Source organism: Calliopsis andreniformis, chromosome 10 (genome assembly GCF_051401765.1).
Source record: "Calliopsis andreniformis isolate RMS-2024a chromosome 10, iyCalAndr_principal, whole genome shotgun sequence".
Taxonomy (NCBI): domain Eukaryota; kingdom Metazoa; phylum Arthropoda; class Insecta; order Hymenoptera; family Andrenidae; genus Calliopsis; species Calliopsis andreniformis.
In genome coordinates, this window is record NC_135071.1 from 15495311 (window position 1) to 15520521 (window position 25211).

The window sequence follows — 25211 nt, forward strand, 5'->3', positions numbered from 1 at the left end:
GGACACGGGAGGCGGAGGAGGAGGCCGCTATGAACGCCAGCGTCAACATCGAGAGGAACTCCTGGCGGCTGCCTCCCGACGAGACCGTCCAGGTCGCCGATCCCCGTTCAAAGTCAGCCCAGGTAAAAGAGGTAAATCGCTCCAGCGGCCCGTCCTGCGATCCCCCTATTCTCGAACGAGATCGCCGAGTCACGGCGAGCTTTGTCAGGTTTCGAACGCATGAGTCTGTTGTGACCCTTGACCTTAGACCATGTACACGTAAAGACACGGCCTGTGTATAGTGCGTGTAGGAACTTCAGGAATCAAGTGAGGCAAAGATAACGTGGAAAGTGTGATGTCATATGTGGGTAAAAAATAATAATTATAAAAATAATAATAGTAAATTAGTAAAAATGGTGTAAACGTGATATGTTGAAGGTTGCAAAGAAATACACAGTATATAGACAAGAAATTAGCTTATGATAAAAATAAAATACGCAGCAGACTGACTAGAAGAATTTTATTTTATAATCTAAAACTAGAAATGAATATCATCCTACCCACTTAACATCTTGCCCACATGTGACGACACGTAGATGTTTTATCTTTGCTTCAGGGAATTTATCTGACGGTGTGTCTATAGGTGTATATGGTTTAAGCTCTTGACCCTAAACCCTCACTTGTCGTAGTCTGACTCTCTGTTTGGTATGAAGGATGCACTCTATGTAATTTCCTTATACATACATGTGTGTATCTGTCTACGCGAATGCAATACTGATAGTGACACCGTGAGCATAGATATTAAATGGTAGCAACATCACTAACACGAGAACGGGTTTTGTGTCTGAATGGCATGTTGATGGAAAGATGTTGCATCTCGAGTAAAATTTGTATTTAGGATCTAGGCGACTGGGTTAGAGTTAAGTAGCAGTGTACTGCTAAATTGAATGATTGTACTGAACACGATCACAAATTTACAAGTGCTACACAGTTACAGCCTCGGGATTAACACCTCTGTTCTTACAAGGTAGTGAATGTTAATGAAAAATATGAATCTGAGAGGCTGGAGAATCGCGGGGTTAAGAAACTGCAGAGTTTCGAGCCAGCAGAATCTCGCAGTCGAGATGACCTCAAGATTATGCCCCAGAATTCATTCAACCAATTTCCATTTTAATCTCTTGACAAAAGGCAGACTAAACGCAGAGCGCAAGCTTTGCCTTTGCTGGACTTTCATTACCTACCCTTCGCCTTGAAGCTGTACTTCCGGTTTACGAGCGATTCTCCCTGAAAGGAGGGCAGTTATAGTCCATCTTCGATAGCACAGTGGAATGTTTAAACAGTCCTTTCAAACTAGACGAAAGAATTAATATAAATGAGAGTAAATGAACGACTTTGCCAAATTCTTTCTGCTACTCAATTTTCTTGGGAGTCGATAACCTAATATTGAGCCCACTAATTAAACCTGCGAAATTTTCAGCTTAAAAGAAATCTGGTCACGATTCTTCCCAGCATAATCGTGCAATTATCATAAACTCGTGAAGTTCTCGAGAACAAAGGAAAAGGGAGTCCATTAATCTGGCAACATTTTACCCTAATCCAATGGCAAGAATACTCTGACGTCTTGTAGAAATACGTAGCCAGGATCACTCTCGCTCCCATCGAGGTAATAAATTTCAAGTCGAGTCGTTAGCTTGAAGCCGTCAATTAATTAGACTTGCAAATGGGCGTGCAGAGACGTTTCACGGAAAACTCGATAAAAAGTTTCGGGGGATTTTGAGAACTGTCGAGGATCTTAGGCAGACACAAAGGCACGCTAATTACAGGAACGGGGAAGCGAGTAAATCAGGGGAGGGAGGATGGTCGAGAGGGAGGACCTAGATTCATTATGCAGCGCGAGCTCCTTACCTCGTTCCTCTTTGTTTCCTCAGCACTCGTAGAGCCGCCCCGCCGTGCGAGAATTGACTGTCGAGACGTCGCGAACGACCGATACATCGCGACGACTAAACGAGCGTGTTACGAGCGAGGACGTCTCGAACGCATCTTCGAGAAAGTTAATTATGCAAAGGCGTCGCGAGGGGAGTCCCTGCCGCGCCATCTCGAGATGGAAAACGGACGCTTAAAGAGCAGGTTGCCAGAGCTGCTGATAACTGGAAACTGATTTTCATGGTTCGTGAATGAACTATGAAGTGTGTTGACGTCTTCTTGGAAATTATTGAAAGGATATACAGATCTCAGGGAACGCTGTATAAAGTTAGTTAGGAACGCGCGAAGTCTCTCGCGTTTGAGTTATTTCCGAAACTTCGTTTTCTATGTAGAAACTACAATTTATTCTCCTGGAATATCTTGCACAGTTATTAAGAAGTGAGTAATATTGACGAGTTTACGAATGAACAACATAATAGAAATTATTAATATTAATAAATTTATTAATACAGTTTGGAACTGTTCACTGCACAATAAATGAGACTGAAAATTTTCCCTCGTGGTAACAAAATGTTTTCTAATATATTATTGTAAATTTTCAATATAAAATAACAAATGTTAGATACATAATCTATAAGTAGCTAAATAAAATTTAAGCTTCCTTAAAAAGACACTAAATTGACTTACACACCATCTGCAATCATAGACTCCGACACTCAGAATGAAGCACAGTGTTTGATTCCTAGAGTCTGACTCTAGCGTCCTTATACTACTAGCCCAATTCCCCTTCGCGTGTACCGTGCACTCGAGCCACGGCCAAGCAAGTGCCAATCAGCACTCGTCAATCGATCAACCGTGCTTCTAAGCACTATTGCACAGCGGTTCGATTAAAAGGCGCTGGTTGTCAGCCACTCGTCTTTAAGGTAAGCGTCGAAGGGGTGGATAAAAGAGCATTCGCGCATTGTGACGAGGCCTGCGCCATCGAATACCTAACATAGTTATACGATGATAACAGTTAAGGAGAGATTAACGGTTCATGCGCCAAGTATTCGCGCATTTATTTTGCGGCATAGCTTCAGTCCCGCTTTTCAGAACACCGCGAGGATGAGAATGTCATCGGGGCGAGCACATCAAAGAGACATTCCTGGCTCGTCCTCAAAAGAGGAACTTTGGAAATAGTTCCAGCTATAGAACGTCGCAGCTTCAAAGAAGGATAGGGTAAAGATACCGAATAAGGCCCTTCCTAATAGCCACTTGTAATATCTCGTAATTTAACCACTAACTTACTCAGTACTCATGATTTAAGATGATTTGAATTAGAAAGCATAACATGGATAAGTAAACGCAGATAAAAGAAAGGTATAATTACTAAGAAAAATACCACTAACATTTCTACTTTGAACAAATATCAGTCCGTTGTTATTTCATATTTTTCTTAAAATTCTTTTGTAAAGCATTTTGGAGCCCATGATTATATTTTTTCTTCATTTTCGCTCGTAGAATATACTGGCACTGTTTGGCCGAAAAAATCTGAGACACCCTGTATATCACTCACGTCGGCTATTATTTATAACCGAACTCTCCTAGATATCGCGTACGCGTGGCAGTTCCCATAGACCAGCCACGGAAACGCCACGACTGGAAATTCGATCGATAAATCTGAAGCCCCCGCGCCGTGTAGGGTCTATATTTATACCGACTGTCGGAATACGACTGCTGTTGTTTGGATAATATTTACATACTCGAGCAACAATGTCGTGGAGGAAGCCCGAATTTTCAGACGCATGCAGATTTATTCATGAAAGCTCGCGTCACAACCGAGGCTGCGACGTAACCGCAGTTTGTCCCTTCTCGCGAACCCTGCCCATAAGCGGAATACCTCGACAGCCAAATAATTTTCATCGGATTCCTGCAGCCAAATTGTTTTGTATATCACGGAGACAAGCGACCCTGGCTGCAGAGAAGTGCAAAGACCTAGGGAAAATTCATTCAATTCTGGCTGGGGAACGACGATGAAAAATGTAGAACGTTAATTTTAAATAACTGAGAATACTGAAAGAAATTTACACAAGATCCTACTAAAATAATTATAAGAAAGAGAAATTCATACGAGAAAAGGTGTTCTGATGAGAAATTACATCTTCAAAGAACCCCATCTAAAAGCAGTAATTGTTGATCTATTAAAGAGAAACTGCGTCCAGAGAAGTCGGCGATCCAGCAGCCAGCTCAAGAAATAAAAAAAAAAATCGAGTATTTAGCGCAACAGAAACATAGAACTCTGTTAATTTAATATTTCCAAGGGGCTGCAGTCCCTGCACAACCCCCTCAGTTTCCTCCAGGCGCGCAATTTAGCCGTGCACCGAGTCGAACAGAAGAATCGACAGGAAAATCCCTTTCCACGGATGTCGAAGCGTGGAAGCACGCCCTGCTGCCCTAATTGGTTGTGGCTGACAACTCGCCAGCATTTCAGTCCCTTCATGAGGCCGGAAACGCGGCGACAACGACGCCTTTAACGACCGCCCCGCTGCTGTTATCGCGATCGCGTTCCATTAACGATGCAATCTCGCAAAATCCTGTTCGCGAATCGTTTGCTATAGCCAGTGTCGATCGGAATAGTTCCTCCCTGTCGTCCCTCCCCACGCTTATCTGGCAGTAATGAGAATTCTTGGACATTTAGGTGAACCCTGAAGTAGGTATACAGCTCCTCTAAAGGTCAGAGAAATAAGAAAATAAAAATAAAGTAAAATAAAATGTGACAGAATCATAGATATTACAGTGACTGGAACGATTTTAGATTCGTTTCCACTGGCAAACACTGGTGATGCTAACTAGCATCTGGTTAGCAAACAAGGTCCTGCATGGCAACACGTCGTTGCTCTGAGCGTTGCAAGGGAAACTTTCTCTTTTACCTCGTAACATTCAGGAAAAACCAACACATTTTGTTTCACGAGGACCCTTTGTGAAAAAGTTCTAGAGACCTCAGAAAAGTCCTGGTTCGCAGGCAACGCAATAGTTTGGCTCGTACACGTATACGAAGTATTTATTTATAAGTGTTGGGTTGCAATAAATTCTATTTTTGTCACACACACAATTGTATATTAATTACGTACTCCCGTGCCTATCCTAAAATATTAATATATTTTTTATAATATCCTGAAGCTATTATAGCTATGAAAGTGGGAAAGTTTAAAAACCCTTTTTGGATGCAATAAATCAGCAAGAGTAGTACAGATATTTGCTGACAGCAGTACACAGATTCCCACTAACACCTATGACAGTGAATCGACCCAACGTCTATACGGTTGTTGAGCAAACTGCAAGGCAGGTTCTCGCATGCCTGCAAATAGTTGCACCGTTTGCGTGTTTGCGAACAATTAAGACCTCCCTTGTTAGCCTGTCCGAGCCGTGAGAATGCAAAGACGCGGATTCAGCAGAAGATGTTTCGCGTAACGCTATTAAACATGTACGATAGCTGTGAAATTCGATTCTGCGGGCCTCCGTGCTTAAGCAGGTAATCAAGAAGAAAGTAGCCAGCCGTGTGAGAAAGCTTTCCAGGCCAGAAATTCCGACGGCCTCTCATAAGCCACAAGCTGGGTCAGGTTTATCTGAGGCATCATCGCTAAACCTCGATGAGAAAATGAAGGGAGGACGAGGGAATCCACAGGAAAAGAGTCCACGCTGGGAAACTGCCACTCCACACGCGAGCACGGAATAACCTGATCATCGTGCCACAACTGCGAAGGGTGAGAACCAACTGGAGACCCAGGGAGGAAGTTCGGGTTCGTGTGTGTCCGTGTGGTCCCTTTGAGAGGGACCAGGAGCCCGTTACATGCTGGGGAAACTACCATTGCAGAAGCAACAACGGCTTTAGCCGACCATTTCATTGTCCACGTTATGTGTGGATACTGCTGATGAAGTGTCCCCGTGGACGCGTGGAATTTACCTTGGAAGACCGTGGAATAATCGAAATTTGGGTAACTGACCTCTATGAAGCTAAAGTGAGATTTAATGCGGCAAAAGTTGAGGAGCGAGTGTCTATTTGTGAACTGAGACTCGTTTCTACAATAGAAATTGAAACAATTAAGGGGACTTCGAATTCTAGGTGGCTTGAAACACTACCTATTTAAAATTGTTAAACATTTTGAACTTTTAAATTTGAAAGATTTGAAGATTTGAAAATTTAAACAGTCGAAAATACAAAAATTTGAAAATTTGAAAGTTCGAAAATCTGAGAATTTGAAAATTTGAAAATTTGAAAATTTGAAAATTTGAAACTTTGAAAATTCGAGAAAATGAAAATACCGAAAATCTAAATGTCATTTCAGACATTTCAGCAGTGCTGCCCTCTGTTTGGTCAATACTTCCTTTCCAAGAATCTTCCTCGCTCCTCAAGCAGATATTTTCAATACATTAGTCTCTTAAGTAGAAACTTATACTAGAATCCCGCAAGTAATCCGCATAAAACTAGAAGGGCTTCAAAGTTTAAATTATTCGATACTGCTAGAACAATCCATCGTGTCCCCAATGAAACTTCCATGAATCAATTTCCTCGTCATTGATCGAATCCCATGTTACACTTGCAAAAAGCCACTGGGCAGAGGAGAACAAATTTTTCGCGCTGCAATTCAATGTTGGAATCCACGGGCGAAACTTCTCTCCTCGATTATCGACCCTTTTCAACGAGTGCTCTCCTGACCGAGGCAGCGAATCGGCATGTGTTACTTGCCTTTGAACTTGTTGGAAAGGGACAAAAAAAAGTGGATCGAGAAGGAGAGTCTCCTTCGGTGGCGAGAAGGCATGTCAGTTCGACATTGTCTTTCGGGGTGGACGGTGCTGGTCCAAACTGGAGGAGTCAGCTTATTCGGGAAATGAGGCCTTGCAAGCGGCTTCACGGGCCACTGGTGAGCCGATCGATCTATTTTTGATTTATTCCTCGAGGCGATATTCGAATAGCGATGCATCAGCTCGAGCAGAAAGATCTGAAAGGTAGATTTCAAATTAATACAATAATAGCAATGCTCGCTTCGACTTCTCTAGCTCGCCGAAACGCTTCCATTATTTAAAAGCCAGCTATCCATCATCACTGATAAAAAAGATGGATACTTAAAATAGCGACCTCGCTCGCGAAAAAAGGAAGACGCCTGTTATTTTCCCTACGAAAAAAGAATTTATTTACTTGGCAAAGGTGTGACGTAACGTAGCATGCAAGATCGATATTATTTATAAAACGCTGCAGTGTCCTATAGCGAAGCCCCGTCGAATTGCTGTTAATTGGAATCAAATTTATTCCCTTGTCACTGCGATTCATCAGCGAGCTCAAAGGGAGGGCGGCGCTCTAAGCGGTTTTTAATGTACGAGGTAACGCGCGTGTGTATATAATTTATAACACGTTCAGAGAGGCTCGAGCGAGGGACAAAGAGAACACTGAGGTGTGGAGGGCAATGAGCCAGAAAGTCTGGCAGAAAGATTCCTCTCAGTCGAGTCTCGTTCCTCGGTGACGAAGGATTATGCTCGTTCGATACCTGCTAAAATATCGCGAGACTAACGGCGATCGGTGTCGAGATCAGTGTCCAAACGCGTGAAAATGAAGCGTTCCGTACGTGAAGTGTCCCACGACAGAGAAACGCTGTGCTGATCGTGCTATTTCTAGAGGCGTTCGCTGACGAGGAACAGCGATGGCTAATACTCCGATCAATTTGTCAGAAGATAAGCAAGCTATTTCGTACAAAATTAGCTTCCTCGGTCCCGTGCACTCGACATTCCCGAACACATTTGTCTGTGCTTCGCGCGATTAATTAAAGTAGCTATTAAAAGTTCCTGGGCGGGAGCCTCGCTTTACCCCATCCTCGCCATTTTTGTTTCAACTTTCACCACTCTGTCTACCGCGATGGATTACACTTTTCCTCCCAGAAATTTCGCTCCCCTCAATAAAACTTCCCGAAGATGGATTCGACGAGAGCCAACAGTTCTCTGCGACGTTCGATCGACGCGAATAGTCCACGGTTGAGTTTGCACACCTGCAGAATCGTGGAACCTTGGAGCGCGGACCTTCGACCGAGTCTTGCCTCGCTCTATTGCTCAATTTTCTCAGTCGTGAGAACATTTGGCAATAACCGTACCCTTCTCCTATTCATACCACCCACGTCTGCTCGATATTGCGGCGGTTCAAACGACACTCGCAGTAACAAGACACGATGCAATCCGAGTGCTTCAATGCAACCCTCCTCGAATATCAACTATTTTTTAACATCCAATGATCTGAAATTCTACGTGACGTGAATGGTTTAAACATCGTTGAGAAGAGTGAGTTAAATTTGTGATGAGAGGATTCGATTAGGTTTAGACTAGTTTACGAACGCTTGGATGTTGAGACTTAATAGAGTCTTTGAGAGACTAAAAAGACTATGTGCACAGAGTTTAGTTTATCAATTTGAATTTGTGATGAGAAAGTTAATCCAGCTTCTAAGTAATTTATGAATGCTTGGTGTCAAGAGTTGAAAGAGTCTTCGAGAGTAAAAACACTACATGATCAGAGTTTACTTTATTAATAATTCTGAAACAGCCATTGGTGTCTTCTCAAGTGTTCCTCTCGTAACAGCAATCGTTCTTCAAAGTTTCTTTGACGTCAGTACTGGCAAGTACTGCTGAATCAATCTTAGGAAGTTTATCTAATGTTACAAATATTAACTCTTTGCCAAAAATGTGATCACAGGAAACAGAAAAGTTCTTCATACTTCTACTGAGTTTTAGTATCAATGAAAGTGAAGAATAATAAATCTCGTTTGCTTGAACTAAATCTAAGACAGAATGACATTATACTTATTTTTGTCTCTTGTGGTATTAAGATCTATTCGAATATCTCTCAAGTTCGACCTAAACAGACTTGAAAGCAATAAATATTCAAGAGCCACACTTTGAATATTCGAACAATAAACAAGTTTAACCCATAACGAAAGTTCAGAGATTTTGTGTAGTACTATAATTCCAGGATGTCCTGGAATCCGATAAATCTTACTGGATTCCCTGGCTGATACCACGATCCGATGTTCTCACTCTTGCAAACGTTTCGCGAGCCAATAAACGTTACGTTATCTCGTGAAAATTTTCCGCTTCTCTTCCACTTAGCCAGCAACGAAATCCCGCTGAAAGAAACATTGCCACGGCTTGGCTGCAGCTTATCAGCTCCCTGTTGCCACCCCCTCAGAGCTGCCTCTACTTGTCTGTATAACGACGGACACGTTTCACTGCGACGAGCAATTGTCCCGTGAGCCAGGATCGAATCGTCTATACTATCTCCTTCGCTTTAGAACTATAAAAATCGTTTCAACAGAAGAACTACAGTTTTGTACAAAAATTCATCAAATTCCTTACAATCAGAAAAAGAGAATAATAAAAGATTTATCAGTTCAATAAGAATACATGTTCATAACTTGTGGTGCTCGAGAAAACTGATTGATCAAATTCAGATCTTCTGCCACTGTATTTCATTTTATTATAATAATAATACTGCTTCACTAATGGACATAAATCCTTTGGTACAGAGACTAGTCAAACATGATAATTAGATTTCAATGCAAATGTAGGCACTTGTCAGCGGCCAACGACCGAAGAATAGCTGTTGGCCAGGTTGTCAGTAGGCAAATATTGGAAACGCTCGAAGGAGGTGCCATCGGAAAGTTCGAGGCTCTCGAGACACTTGCAAATATATGTTAGTTCCATTGGGGCCGCGGCAGCGTTGTAAACATGCAAATGCTGCAGTTACGTCGGGCGACGAGTGCAGCCTGGCTGCTTTATTGTGTGAATAACAGTCGCACCCCGTGCGTTCGCTTTCGTCCTTTTTCGGCCCTCTACATTAGCGCTTTACATTATTTACGAGGCTCGGTGAGATACAATGGACGTAAATAATGTACGCGCCCGCGGCAGCGAGCTCTCAAAGTCCGCGAAATTCGCGAAATTCGTCGCTCGGTTTCCCCTTTCGTGCAGATCGACCGAACAGTTGTTTGGTACCTGGAAAACTGCACAGAGGCACGGGAATCGAGTTGACGAGCTCCAGAAAACTTGCTTTCCTTTTATCTGGAGCAGAGCGAGCACGATCGCGCTTTCTGTACGTGGAATAGTGGCGTGCCTGTTAGACCATAATCGAATAAAAAGAAAATGGTTATTTCAGCGACAGACACTATTCCATTTTCGAAATACAAGTTAATGTCGCGTGAACTACTTGCGATTGTTATCAATAACAAAGCAACAGTGTTCTTTGAAGACAAATCAAAATAAAATTGTCTTGAAAAATCAACTCTAATTGCTTCTTCCGGTTACAAAATTGGAACAGTCAATAACGAAGTGTCTAGCAGTTGTAGAATAGTGAACGTCATAATGCAGGCGAAAGGGAGAGAGAATATTATAAATTGATGGATGAGATAAATGAGCTGTCCGCTGATGCAGCTTTTAATTACATCCACTTTAGTACTTCTTCATTTTTTAAAAATGTCCTAGATGAACAAGTAGAGGAAGTGTGCATAATGAAGAATCTTTTATGAAATTTCAATTTGAAATCTGTAATTGCTACTTGAAGATAACTACTGCCAGGACTAATTACAGCGGAATTATCCCGCATTTCATTATCGGAGACTGATAACGACGGAACGTGGAAAAATATAACCACCATCCCCACGGTCGATTAATTCCACAACCGATACATCGACTGAAACGCTTCGACACAGCTCGCTTTCCGTGTCCTCTCTTTTCGTCACTGTACTCGCAAAGCGACACAATAGGGTAATCCCGACGCAACGGTGCCAGATATTCCATTTTCCGACTTCCAACTTCCATCCCCGAGTCACCCTCCTAGGAAGGTCCGCGTTGTAACGTGGAATATAAACTAGAATCGAGAAGAGGGTGGTTGCTGTAGAAAATCCTTTGGAAGATTGCGCCCTCTATCGAGAATCGATGGGGGACAAAGACGAAAATGTGAAATTTAAATTTCAAGGAATTAATATTTCACGATAATGGGTATGAAATATTGACCAATAACTCTGAAGCACCTTGTACGGAATATACGATCTCTGAGGACATCCGAGATTCATAAATTACAAAAAAAATCAATGGAAAGGTACAGAGTGGGCAAATAAAATTTTACAGCCTGTTTTTTCTGAATCCTCTAGAGATATCGCGCTCCACAATTTAATTTAATATTATTCAATCTAGTTTGATTTGATTTCCGAAGTTAAAGGAATTTATAGCCTTTCATTTTTTAAAATACCCTACTATCTCTGTCAAGAAAATTTGTTACACTCTAGATGACATCTAATCCTTCATATTAAATGCAGCATAAAAGGTGTAGATAACATTACGATTTAAGTCACAAGAATTTCACCCATGAAACTATCAGTAGATTTTTCGCACTCAATATATATTTATTGAGACTGCTCCAGTTAGGAGCACCAAAACTTGTTGAAAACAGCCGCGTCGCGTGGTAACCTTATCGGATATTTTCTTCTCGCGACCGCGCCACCCTGCTACAGGGAATATTATATTTCGCCCCTTATAACGCCCCATCCCCCGAATGCATCCAACTTCTGTATCATGCTAATACTATCTTAGCGGCATTGTAACACCACTATTTTGCTATTCCACGAAGTGCTCGCGAAGCTTGTTTCAAGAGTGTCTAATGGGAATTTCTGAGCACGTCCTACGACCCGTGTTCTTCCAGAACTTCTTTGACCACCGGCGCATTTTTCAGTTCGACTTTGTGACCACGAGATGTGGAGAATCCTTTGTTTCTCGAGGCAGAGTGGTTATGGGCTACGAAACAGTGCCATGGCGGCTGAAAAATCTTGTTTTCGGGAATTTGAATATCTCGCGGTCCCCTCTTTCTCGTATCATCGTGTCTGCGTTGTTTTACGATCTCAAAGGTGATCTTAACGCGAAATAGACACTCGTAAAGCTGCTCCCTTTCCTGACAGTGAAATATGAGGAGGAACAGCTTCCATCCAATTTCCCCGTCTTAACGGCAAACAGAAACCTCTCTCCAATTATGTGTACCGAAACCACCAATAAAACTTTCGCCCGAGTTCTCGTGTTATTAAGATCCTGAGTACGGTTCGGGCAGTAATTGTTGTTAGCTGTTTTAAGAAATTATCTCTCTGAAGAAGAGAGTGACACGTACATACAGAACGTCAGTTAATTTTAAATAAGTTTAAATTAACCATTAATAGTAGGTTTCAATAATAGTAGCTTCTGATCATTCTTACATTTAGTTCTCTACTATCCTTATCCTTAATACGAAGAATAAAACATCTTCAGAAGTACATATAGGTATAACTCTTCATTAATACAGCGATGTTTTCTGAGACATATGCCTGTACATGGCTGACTATTGCATTTACATATACTACTAGAATTAAGAGGACCCCATAATCTTACCTGAAAGAACTCCACGATTTTTTACCAACGAAATACAGAAAAAAAATATAAAATTTAAGAGCTTAATGTCCAGCGACTTCACACGCAACTGTCATCAAACATTCACAACAGAGGATATCGTTATCCATGAAATATCGCCAGTGATCAGTGTTGCATTACATCGCAGCAAACAATTGGGGAACGCACGCTCGCGTACGCGCGCTGGTGCATCGATAAACAAGTGCATGCAGTCACGTTGCATCCTGATGCACCCCTATCCTGCATATTTCGTCTTCCCGTATCGAAAACATTATATTCTGGTCGGAGCGCACGTGCACGCGGTCTGCACGCTCGGAATCCAAAGGCTCAGAATCGATCAGCTCCACAGAGACGGAAAGAGACATTACAGAGGGGAGAGTGGGTGGCAGAGCGAGAGAATAAGAAGCGGGAAGGTGAAAAGCGAACGGTGGAGAAGAATGTGAGGAGGATAGACGATTATTCATCGGTGATAAACAAGTCGTCCAAAAGCGATTACCGTGGTCTGATGACGGCCAATCGGCGAGAAAATCGATCGTTCGTCAATTTCCCCGAGCCGACGTTGCTGGTGATAATGCCGTCGAAGGTAGAAAGAATACGTTTCGATAACGGCCTGAGCAAGCAGTATTTGATGTGAAGATCTAACGAGATCTGAGAGATCTGAGATACGAGAGTGTAGATACTAAACATGGAACGAATGGAGGATGCTCGAATGAAAGAGAAATGTTGAGAATAATCTGAATCTTAACCTGAATCTTTAATGTATTTTTAATCAAAATCGAAGTTACATAAAATTCACTGTTGACTCGTAGTAATGGCATTCAAAGTATACATTCTCATATGAAAATGCACCATGTGTTATTTTATGCGATAGAACTGCGAAAGGAATTCTCGGAACTGTGATTACTCAAGCTTTCTAAACCCTCAGCTAGGTGTGATAATAATATACTGAAAGTAGTGCAGTGGGGACACTGTGACCTCATTATAAAAAATGCTTTAATGTACAGAAACTACACAGTGTTTTAGTTCATCCATCTTTCTGTTACACCTTGCAGGCATACGTGCACAATTTCACTGCAACTAAATAGAGCATGAATAATATACAGACTATAACAGAACTCATAATAAAAAGCGAAAATAATTCCTAATGTAAAGTACCTAACTAGAAAATATGGAATAAAATCTCTCCTTTCTTGTTATTACATCACGATTTTTAGAATACCCTATGTTTCAAGATAAATAAATAATCATCACGCCAGCTTCACAGATTCCATTTGGAAGAATTGAATTTAGATGCAAAGTATCACATTAAAGCAGATTCTAATCCCAAGCAATATCTCCCACCATCGATGCCTATCACAGCATCCGAATTCAATTCCCCGCGTAAAAAGGCAGCCTCAGCTCTTCACAGATTATTGAGATAGCTCGTATTAAGCGGCCACGCTCGGCGATAATTCTGAATGAACAAACGGCAGCGGGATTAACAGCGAATCGATATCCCCGTGAAAGTCTAGCAGCTCTTAGCGTTCCAATAGCGATTGTTCGGGGGTGCAAGCACGCGTGTGCGTGTGCACGGGTCACGTGGCGATTCTAACAGGTCCCGAAAATCCAGCGGTGCCAGATACTCGCGTATTACACGCTCGATACGTGTTATCCGGCTTAGCCCTGCGAACAGAACGCGGCGGAGGGCGTTGCAAACATAACCCGAATGCAATATGCATGCCGTGGCCGTGACGCGAATCCGCCAGGCAAAAACCTTTCGATATTCTTGACATCATCGCGATCGAACCCGACGACTCGAAAGCGTCTTTGTCCAGCGTGAAAATAAAGTTGGTTCGAGTGCAGAGAATGGGATGAATTCGAAGTCGAGGGTTAAGGGAACTGCGAGCTTCTGAGGGAGAAAGGGATGCTCTAGGTTTCCATTCGAGAGATTGAAAATCTTTCGTATGGTGTGAGACTGTGTTTATGTACATTTCAGTTTCGATATTGGGTGAGACAAATATCTGGATCACTTGGTAAAATTGATGATCTGAATAGTTGTGAATGTTTGTACTCTAGGAAGTTTATTAAGAGAACTGAATTCACAGTTAGAAGCTAAGGGAATTGGAAGTGTGAAGGATAGTCTAGGAGTATATTCCAAAAATTGGAAATTGTGCATACACTTAATTCTTTAAATATATTTTCTGACCCCAAGAAAGCTTCAAAATATTATGTTATGAAATTACTGAAAGGTATTTGAAAATTGTTGGGGATGTTTTCACCCCATCGAGTTTCCTAGAGTTAGAAGTATTTGAGGAATATCTAGTACCTACATAGTTGGAAGTTTGATGAAATGAGTTTTTGGGCAGACCCTTGAAGACTCAACAAGAGTACTGAATTAGAATCTAGTAGATAGCTCAGAATATGGAGCTCCTGTGTGATTTATATATCGTTTTATCACTGTGATATGTTACCTTCGACCCACTAACACCTCATAATTCACACTAGTTCATCTACTCGAGGCTCAAACGCCTTTTTCCACTCAAGGCACTTTATGACTCGTACCTTCCACTGCCAATTAACTGTATCTAACAAGTATAATAAAACTTCTCAAAAAATCACATACAGCACTTCAATACAAAGCCATACGAAAACCTTACAAGTTCCAAGAACCCCTCACAAAAATTTCAAACCACACAGACAATTATAACCAATTACCAGCATGAACGTGTTGACTATCGACCGAGAACGAGTCCTATATGACAACAAAGTACAGTGGAACCTCGTTTATCCGAACGACTTGAGGCCCAACCTCTACTACATGAAATTCTAAGTGAGCCTCTATTATCAAAACTGAGATTGAGCGTAGCTATCCATTTATGTCCATTTTATGCCTGAACGTCTTACGACATAATTTGAACGTCTTAAAAGCATCCAAGAGCGTACGTCTTAAAGTCTTGCGAAAGTTACGCCCTGAAGAAAGTCTTAAAGAAACTCTACATAGACGTCTTAAAGACGTGTGCTTTTTACCTGAACATCTTATGAATATCTTTTAAGACGTCCTAAAAACACACTGATTTATAACATTGGACCTCTCAAAGGCGTCTTCTGAACATTTTTAGGATCTTCCTGGGTGTCTTTAAGACGTTTTTAAGACGTCTCTGTGCTATATGAGATAAGACACTAACACATCCAATCGACCTGATACTTCAACAAGAAAATGTGAAGTATATCAGCAGACCTCCATTTACCGAACTTCTATTATCCGAACCAATAAGGGAAGCAGTGGGGATGCTGGTGGACCTCCCTTAACCCAGCAACTCGACTATCCGAACTGCTCTATCCATCGACTAGTTCAGATAAACGAGGTCTCACTGTACTCGTTCTCGTCGACGTCTCCCAGGACGAATTCGTGACCTGCATGCTTGCGCGAAGCTTGTGCATCGTAGACTCCAACGCTGGGACGAGTCGATCGATCATTAACGAGGGATCTCTGGTCTCTTCACAGGATCTGACGTACGCGGAGGGCGGCCACAACTGGCGGAGCATAATCTTCTCGCTGCTGGTCATCGGCTTCGTTATCGCTGGGATCGTCACGGCCATTTACCTTCTCGGGTGAGTGTCCCCTCGCTTTCCTCCTTTTTCCAGCGAGCTTTATCCGTGGCTCGATCTTTCAACGGCACTCGAGCCAAGGGAGTAGACGAAAGGATGCAGTTAAGGAGCGCTCTCTCGAAATTAATCCCGTCCCTTTATCAGAGAGGTCTCACGATCTCTTTATCAGCCGTCTGTGATCCGTCGCGAGAACATAACGCGGAATGGATCGGATTTATCGACCCAGAGGAGGATTTACGAGCCCTTTGTCGATTGCGACGAGAAGGTGGGGGCGGAGGTCTTGTCTCGATGGAAACGTATGGTCGCGGAAAAACGAGCCAGTTTTCTTTGTTCCAAGAAGTGACGAATGTCTGCAAGATGAATGGAGGGAGACATTTTTTTTGAAAATGAATGAAGAGACGGATTCTCCTTTCCTGAGAAATAGTAGCTCTGTGAAATTAAGTGTCTTGGAGTCATAACGGTGGGCTAATCAAGTTTCGTTTAGTCCTGCCAACTGACTTCCATTTCCCGCTGGATTCTCTTAGATTCTCATGGGCTATCCGACTTTAATCAAGCAGAAAATCTCTGTTTTATCGAGATTTGATCCACTTTGAAATGAAGATGCTCCCTTCTTTCTTCCTTTAGCTCCTTATAGGATTTGTACAACACGATACTTAGATGTTGATACTCTTGAAGTTGATAGTAAGCTTCTGGAAAATCTGAATTTAATGGTCGAATGTCTATTTACGAGTCTCGTGGATTCATGCCACTAAGTGGACGATCGCTTAACTAATTACTCGTAAACTTTCAGGTACGTCGACGAGCTGCTGTATTGGAGCGGCAGACGACTCACGTTAGACGAGTGCCTTCGGGACGATTTGACGCCGCACAGGTTGCAACCGACCTGGATTACCCACGACAAGTTTGTCTACCAAGCAGACGACGGTTCCCTCACTCTTCTGGACACCAGCAACAATTCCGTGTCCCTTCTAGTCTCTAATCACACACTCGTATGTACCACTGTGCTTTCCCTCTAATATTTAAATTCTACTCTTCGATCTTAGGAGAGCTTTCCAAGTGACGTTAGCAATTACAGTAACTCTCTACTTGCTTGGAAAATTTTAAATTTCATAAGATTGAAGAAATTTCGTTACATCAAAAATTCAAAAATTCAAAATATAAAAATTCAAAAATTCAAAAATTCAAAAATTCAAAATTCAAAAATTCAAAAATGTTAAAGGTTCAAAAATTTTTAAATTCAAATATTGAAAAATTCTAAAATTCAAATATAATTCCTCTTGAGAGTGCTCCTCATTAGGGAATATCCAGTGACCCACAGGTTCCTTCACATTGCGGTTAATTTCGATACAAATAGAATACTTTTAATAATCATTTGTGAACGAATTCATGAGACATTGTAAGCACAGTAAACAATTGTTTCTTGTTTTTGCTCTTTTATTAAGTAATTAGTTAACACAATGGGTAGAGTAATAAAAGACTTCACCAGTTCATGAGAACCACTCTCCCCGATAGTAGACTATATATTTTAATTGTATATGTATATTCACTGACCCAGAATAAAGCCTAGATCATTTTCGTGTTCGTGAGGAAAGCCTAGGTACGATTGTTCAGTATCAATCTGCATAGAATACTGGTCTAGGCGCGTTGCATTTTAATCCATCTCTGCATCTTCATGAACCTCGAATTCAGCACGATATGACGTCAAGGGAAGAGAAGTATGAACAAGACGAATAAAGTGTGTGATGGACAATACACGAATCACAATATCTAAAGTGTGATTATTGGGATTATTGATTTGGTGTGATTAGAAAAGCATAAAGCATGACACATAAAATTCTGAACAATAGAAAAGTATTTTCCTATTTTCTGCAACCTAGAATTGTGTCTTCATATCTTTTAGAAAATATCTACATTTTTGCAGAATTTAACGATACAATTTGACTAATTCGGAGATCAAATACTGCTGCTATCAAGATCTCAGTAACACCAGTGTTCCATCGTGGCCTCGCAGGCCGCTTCAATTTGTTCGCTTCATTAACGAGCCGTCCAGCAGACTAATTGCAATATGCATCATAATGCGCGACGTAACACGACCGACCTCGCATTAACCACCCCAGAAATATGTTTGCCAGTTGCGTAACTATTCGTAAGTTGAATCACATGATAAGCGAGCAATCGTTCCAACCCGATCGATTCGCTGGTTCAAGCGTAATTGCTCGAAACGTGTTCTGATTGCTTCGAGAAATTGTTATCGAACTTCTACACTGCACTACTACATAGAATCACAAAACTAGTATTAAGTACTTCAAAGAAAATTCAAGACTATAGTACCACATAAAAACGAAGAATCATCTTCTGAATTTCTCTCAGGAAGAAGAAACTACGATCTTGTTTTCCACGTTCACCTTCTCTTCAGGGTATTACAACCCACAGTTTACCACAGAAATATTCAAAAGTCGATGGCAAGACGCCACTATTTCCCTTCGGAATCATCGACTTCATCGAAATAATACTCTGAGAGCCCCAATTCCCCTCCTGCCATAAGAGAGAACAGCAGTAGGTCAACGTTGAAATAACCGCGACGTACGACGAAATTAATTAAACGCTGGGGAACGCGTCAGGATGCGCAGGATTAATCGTAATTAAATAATCCTGGAGCGCAAAACGTTGAAAATCGAGGTCCAAATTAACGTGGAACATGCCTTGATATAGATGAGGGGTGGTCGCGGACAATAACCGAGAGAGGAAACAATAAACAGCTTTAATGTCTTATCAAACTGCCGTCCCCCAGAGTCTTATCTATCAAGCAGGCGAGTTTAGCCCGCGGCATGCTATAAAACAAGGAGAGTGGCCCGCATGTAAGGCGAAGTTCGCGGTATTCCCAGTTTATTCAAGGGAAAGGGGTCATTCCTCCCTAGTTGGCTAAAGCTATTGCATTTTCTGCTCGGTGGAACGATCTTTGCCCGGAAGCGGCCCAAAAACGACAGAACGAAGGAAACACGGAGTAGCGGAACTGCTGATGGCCTCGACTTGGAGTTCTATGTGATATTTCGACTTAAGTCACTGGAACGCGATAGAGCTCTTATCCTACACAGGATGTAACAAATATCTGTGGCTGTAAGGTGAAACGACCTATGTCACATTTTCGAAAAATTTAAGTTAAGATCTTAATTGAGATTTAGAATATAGAATTTATATTTGAAGAAAAAAGAAAAGGAAGTAAACGAATGTTTTCACTTGAAAACGAGGGTTCAAGAAGATAGAAGTACATAGAATAGTACTGTAATTAAAAAATTTAGACGCTGATATCTCGAAAACAGAAAGATGTGACTTAGGATATTTTGCCTTACAACCACAGATATATGATTCTATATTTTGAGAGCTGGTGAGGAATTTAAATGGAACCTAAAGTGTCTAAGATCTCACAGATCAAGATTTTGCTATAATAATGGACTGAAGTTAATATTATTTTGGGACGAAGATACTGAGTTCCAATTTTGACCCTAAGGGATGCTTCTTAGGATATTTTTTCATATGTACACTGTACGTACATATAGTGTGTTCTAAGCCTGCTATGAGCTTTGCCTCGTTAGCAGAAACAAGGTTATAGGATGAAGGGGAAGCGTTCCTGAGAGAAATAAGAGGATTTCAGGAAGCTTATAGCGAGAAATACAAGACATATAGCCAACGTCATTTCGCTCTATATGGAATTACAGCATGGACTTAATATATTAGAGCGAAACAAACTTCTGAATGTTCTCACATAACTAGTCACTCAAAGTTATTTATAGTCACAAATTACATGGAACGGTAATTTGTAAATCAGTGAATATTTAAAGTTGGAGGAATACTTTTCTTGAAGAATAAATATTCAATATCTACAAGAATATTTCTCTATAAAAAATAGAGAAAAGACAAAAGTGCTTTTTGACACTACCCAGATCACACATCATCTAGAATTTACATCTATCTCTACCAGACAGACCTCTACCGATCTGCACTCAATACCAGAGCGCAGGATCTCTCAAGCATTCACCAAGGAAACAGAAAGCGTATGACAAGAAAAATGAAGGTTCACCGTGGATCAGACCTAAATTCCTGTCTCTTTTTCCTACCAGAGCGGCAGACAGGTCACAGACGACCAAACATACCGCATTGATCCTATCTGGCGACCACCAGGACACGCCGCGCCCGTCTCCTCTGTGCTTCAGAAACAAATATCGACTGCTGCCCGCTTTATTTCATGCGGCATCCCTGGTCGCGGTGGTATCGAGTTTAAAAGTGGGTAATTGAAAATGTAGCCGCGCTATCGACCAGTGTCGGCTGGTGTAATTAAAATTCCCGTGGAATTCAACGAAAGGAGGTCAGGACGAGTGCGAGGGCAATCTTTTTTAACCGGGGAAAGAATAATGACCCTTTCTGTGTAACTTAAGATCACTGTAGTTAAAGGACACTATTGCTATTAATGCGATAAAACTGAGCAACGTTGGCAGAAAAACAACGTGCTCGTGACGTTGATTAAGCGAAACCCCGCGAGGAAGAAAGGGACGATTTCAATTGGAGCGTGGAAATCCAACAATGGGCCAGCATCGAAATTTAGTCGAATCTAATGCATGCATAATGAAGTACGAGCAAACGCTGATAACCATCATCTGTTAGGGCGCGGAGTTTAATGTCGTAATTCATGGTTACCGCGACTGTGGGGGTGTAATTAAAGGGGGTGATAGATATCGTTCAGGGGAGTCGTTTGTATTCGCGCAAATCGTCGCGAAAATAGTCATTTCGACTTGATTTAAGAGACCGCCGCTGTCGTCACGGGCCATCGCCTCACGAACGCGAAGAGATCGAGGAAACGTAGCTGGACGAGCTTCCGTCGCGTTGAAACTTCGAAATCGCTGGAATTTACGGGGACAGCTAACGATCGTGAATTTCTCGCGGTCGTGGCGTGGGGAGCACAGGAAATACGAGAATTCCTATATCTCTTCCGACTTTATTTTCAGAGACAGCTAAACGTTCAAGGCTACCAGTGCAGCGCCGACCTACGCTACGTTTTGTTCAAGCACAATGTCAAACCGGTGAGTGATGCCAGCATGGAAACGCTTCGGGTGGCGTGCGAGCATTCGTCAAGGTGCATGCTAGATTATACACGATGGGAATATCCTTTCAAGTAAAAATAATATCTATACTTTTTTAAGAGGATTAAAATTGTGAAACACTCTTATTTTAGATTGTAGATTATAATAAATGTTTTAAGAGTAATAATTTTAAAAAAGAAGTATGTGTATAAAGAATTTCAAAGGTCACTGTACTTCCCGTGATAGTGTTCCTAGGTTGATATTAAAGTAGAAGACAGAATTCTCTTCGCTTAAAGTTAATACTTCCACGTAATTATGAAGATTCATAAAATTACTCACGGTCGCTTAAATCTGCTTCTTTGACACGAAACCCTCTTTAGCCTTAAAGCATAAAGTAATTCCAAACTTTTTGTCATTAGAGTATGCATAATTTAACACTTTCTACATTCTACATCCTACACTAAGTAACTCTTACATCAAAGTACTACCATAAACCGAATATGCTTAAAATCCTGATAATACAAAGCTTATAAATTCTTTTTGCATGTAGTGTTTCCTAAAACAATTAACATATATTATTCCTAACAAGTAAGAATAACATATCCAGGACAGAAACGATTAACAAATAACTCCATTGAATTTTCCCCAGCTTCAAAGTAGTCTTCCCCGTACATCATGAAATTTTATCGCTGATGCAAATAGGGACTCGATTAACTATACCCCTGAAATAACCCCTATCTACCTTTCAGGTGTACAGAAATACCTTCACCGCTTATTACACAGTCTACGACGTCACGAACGAGTGAGTATACCTAACCAACCCCATCAAAATCGTAGAAGCAGCGATCTTGAAACACTTCTCATCACAATTCCCACTGCTATTTCAGTCATCACACGCCCCTTCGACTGCACGCGTCGCGGAGGATGCAGCAAACGCGGCTGCAACACGCAGCCTGGTTGGGTAACACGTCTGGTCTCCTCATGATATCAGAAAACGACATCTACGTTCGGATGGCACCGTCAGCTGCCGAAGACGCGAGGCTGACTGACACTGGCGTCCCTGGAGTTATTTACAACGGGGTGCCAGACTGGTTGTACCAAGAGGAAGTGATGCCTCGGCCGGAAGCAGCCTGGCCTAGCCCAGATGGCTCGCATCTCCTGTACGCTGCCTTCAATGATACCAAGGTCACTGCCTTGGAGTTCCCTTGGTTCGGTACTCAGCCAGGGCAAGATGGTGGGAGTTCTAGTCCCCTGACTGCGCCAAGAAGAGGCTCATTTCCACCCTCCAAGTCTATTAGGTATCCTACCCCTGGGTCGTCCAACCCTGAGATTGACCTGTGGGTCATGGAGCTCAGTAATGTGACCAGTTCAACGAACGGCAATGGGACTACGAATTCTACGATGCTGTCCAGGACGAGGCTCAAGCCGCCGCCAGCTTTGGATGGACAGTGAGTGGTCTTGGAGAAATGTTGAGTAGAGCTTTTGAAATGCAGTACTCATTTCTTCAGCAATTTAGAAAAAATTCGACCACTAACGTAATAAAATTGTGCTATAATAAGAACTCATTGAAATGTTAGTGAAACACTTGCAGAACTATAAATTTCAATTTTTCCCTGGAACACATTGGCGTTAATGCTTTTCAAGGGACTTCTCGTGGGATATGGATAGTACTCATCACAAGAATAATAACAGAAGAAATAACAGAGATTCTAATACTCTATTCTCTGTCACAGAGAGTACTACTTAATATCAGCCGGTTGGGTAGGCGACGACTCCACGCAAATCGCCGTTGTCTGGATGACAAGAGCGCAGAATCTGTCCCTGGTGTCAGCCTGTCGTGCCCCTCTATGGGAATGCGAGGAGACTCACTCTGAAAGAGCGCCTGAAGGGCAATGGCTCGACGCGCAACCTCATCCCGTGTTTGCCCCTGATGGTGACAGTTTCTTGCTGTTGGCAGCGGTACAGGAAGGCGACAAGGAGCATTTCACTCACATCAAACACGTGACTTTAACGCAGCAGAGGATAGCCGTGCTTTCTCATGGTCGTTACGAGGTAGAGAACTTTTCTAATCTAATTGTTACGATTCTATTATGACACCAAGTTTCGTAATGCTTCTGTGTTCACTGTCAGGTGAGCGAGATCTTAACCTGGGACACAAAGGCCCATTTAGTGTACTACTTGGGCACCAGGGAGAGGAGACCTGGCCAGAGACACCTTTACGTTGTCCGCGATCCCACTGCCGACGATCCTCGGCGTTTAGAGCCACTCTGTGTCACGTGCGACCTTGGCGAGGTCCTTTGGAGCAGTAGGTTTGTAAACAAAATTTTGAGGATTAAAGAGAGCAATAAGGAGACAATCCTATCATTTATTAATGTTTAGTTATGTATCCTTTCTTCTGAAAAAAATTTGACCTTCCTCTTGACGCCAGAGGGAACCAGCTCTGAGCAATAATTAGCATGACTATATTGATTAGCTTATAGATAATCTTCCTATTGCTATGCTTCCATTTTCTTCAGCAACTCGGCAAAACAATTGAAGTAAAAAATATATGTTGTAACTAACGATTTTGCAAATATGTTCTCGCAGATTTTATTACACCAATTGTACCCACTTCAGCGCATCCGTCAGTCCAGCCGTGAATGACGAGACTCAGGGTTACTACGTCCTCCACTGCGAAGGCCCGGGCCTTCCCCTGGCAGGCGTGCACATGACGACTTCTCACAAGATGATTCGCATGCTCTACGACACGAGAATCCAGAGAGGGGACAAGCTTTCTCAGCTAGCTTTGCCCACTAGAAGAAGCTTCGAGGTACTACCTCTTTTATTTAGACAATTGCTCTGAATCAGGCCTAATTTTATATCTTTCCAGGTTCCACTACCTCAAGGCTGGAAAGCTCAGGTACAACTTCTATTGCCACCTTCGTGGCGAGAGGAGCTCAGAGACGCTGCTTTCCCTGTTTTGGTGGAGGTGAATGGTCGACCAGGAAGCGAGGCCGTCACAGATCGATTCAAGATCGATTGGGGGACATACATGTCAAGTCACAACGACGTGGTGTACATTAGGCTGGACGTGCGAGGTGCCAGGGGTCAGGGGAAGAGAGATCTGTTCAGGCGAATCGGTGGTGTCGAGGTTCAGGATCAGCTGACCGTTCTCAGGCACTTGCTGAAGACCCTGAAGTACCTTGACGTCACGAGAGTCGGAGTATGGGGTTGGGGGTACGGTGGTTACGTGACTGCCATGGTGCTGGGGAACCAGGAAAACGTGTTCAAGTGTGGCGTCGCTGTCAATCCTATTGCGGATTGGCTCTATTACAGTAAGTTAATGGAACTTCTAGTTTTCTAGCTCTTTCTTGAGGAAACTTTCTTCGAGTAAAACTTCAGTGAAACATCTTGAAGCAAGCTTCAGTGAAACTTCTTACAGTAAAACTTCAACGAAATGTCTTGCAGTAAAATTTCAACTCGAGCTTCTCCAAGCAAAGTCTTCTTTAAGAAATATTTTCGACCAATATTAAAGTAGAATTTCCATTTTGAGTAAAAATTCTGTCTGTAACTTCAGATTCTGCGTTCACGGAACGGGTCCTTGGCGCCCCAGCCGAGAACTACAAGGGTTACGTGGAGGCAGACCTGACCCAGCGTGCAAAGCTGGTGCCAAGTCACAGCCTCTACCTTCTTCATGGTTTAGCTGACCTCTCTGCGCCTTACACGCACAGCGTCGCCTTCGCTAAGGCTCTGTCCGAAGCGGGAATCATCTTTAGGTATCAGGTATGTCCTCCAAAGCCCTCGAAAAGCCCTGCTTGTTAAATCCTCGACTTTCGTTACTCAACTCCACATCCAAATGACCAACAGAGTTACGCGGACGAAGATCACGCCTTAACAGGCGTGTTGGAGCACGCTTATCGTTCCATGGAGGACTTCCTCGCCGAGTGCCTCACCCTGGACGCATCCTAGTGCCTCAAGCCGATTACTTCCTCGTTGTCTCTAGCTCGCCTACTTCTGATACATCCCGGATGGACGTGGATGCTCGTCACAAAGACTCGTCGTTCAGAATTAGACTAGTACAAGTGAATTACTGGGAGCATCCTACGTAACGAGGCTCCGATCGAGACGAAAGGATTCATGAGCGAAGGAGAGGAACGTCTACGAGATCTTAGAAAGTTAATTAGAGAATTAACAGCATTTTCTTGGTCCTCCATGGATGCTGCGATC

At 42.4% G+C, this 25211-nt stretch overlaps 1 protein-coding gene across 3 annotated transcripts; it reads left to right on the plus strand.

Moving 5' to 3' along the window:
• Nucleotides 1-3: 3 nt before the first annotated feature.
• On the plus strand, nucleotides 4-25083 carry LOC143184583 (A-type potassium channel modulatory protein DPP6). Of its 3 annotated transcripts, none has more exons than XM_076386918.1 (12): nucleotides 4-131; nucleotides 15827-15933; nucleotides 16721-16919; nucleotides 20931-21005; nucleotides 21755-21807; nucleotides 21893-22453; nucleotides 22739-23057; nucleotides 23136-23314; nucleotides 23592-23814; nucleotides 23875-24319; nucleotides 24562-24767; nucleotides 24852-25083. In XM_076386918.1, the coding sequence occupies exons 1-12, from the start codon at nucleotides 30-32 to the stop codon at nucleotides 24951-24953; spliced, it is 2571 nt and encodes an 856-aa protein (XP_076243033.1). In that variant the 5' UTR covers nucleotides 4-29; the 3' UTR covers nucleotides 24954-25083. The 3 variants fall into 3 exon arrangements, with proteins under 3 accessions (XP_076243033.1, XP_076243034.1, XP_076243035.1); XM_076386919.1 differs by having other exon boundaries at nucleotides 30-122; XM_076386920.1 differs by lacking the exon at nucleotides 4-131 and adding an exon at nucleotides 7424-7608 and having other exon boundaries at nucleotides 15825-15933.
• Nucleotides 25084-25211: the final 128 nt, after the last annotated feature.

Coding starts and splice junctions, on each gene's coding strand:
- LOC143184583 (XM_076386918.1), top strand. CDS start 30: ATGAACGCCAGCGTCAACATCGAGAGGAACTCCTGGCGGCTGCCTCCC. Junction 132..15,826: donor AGTCAGCCCAGGTAAAAGAG/GTAAATCGCTCC, acceptor GTCTCTTCACAG/GATCTGACGTACGCGGAGGG. Junction 21,006..21,754: donor TCAAGCACAATGTCAAACCG/GTGAGTGATGCC, acceptor TCTACCTTTCAG/GTGTACAGAAATACCTTCAC.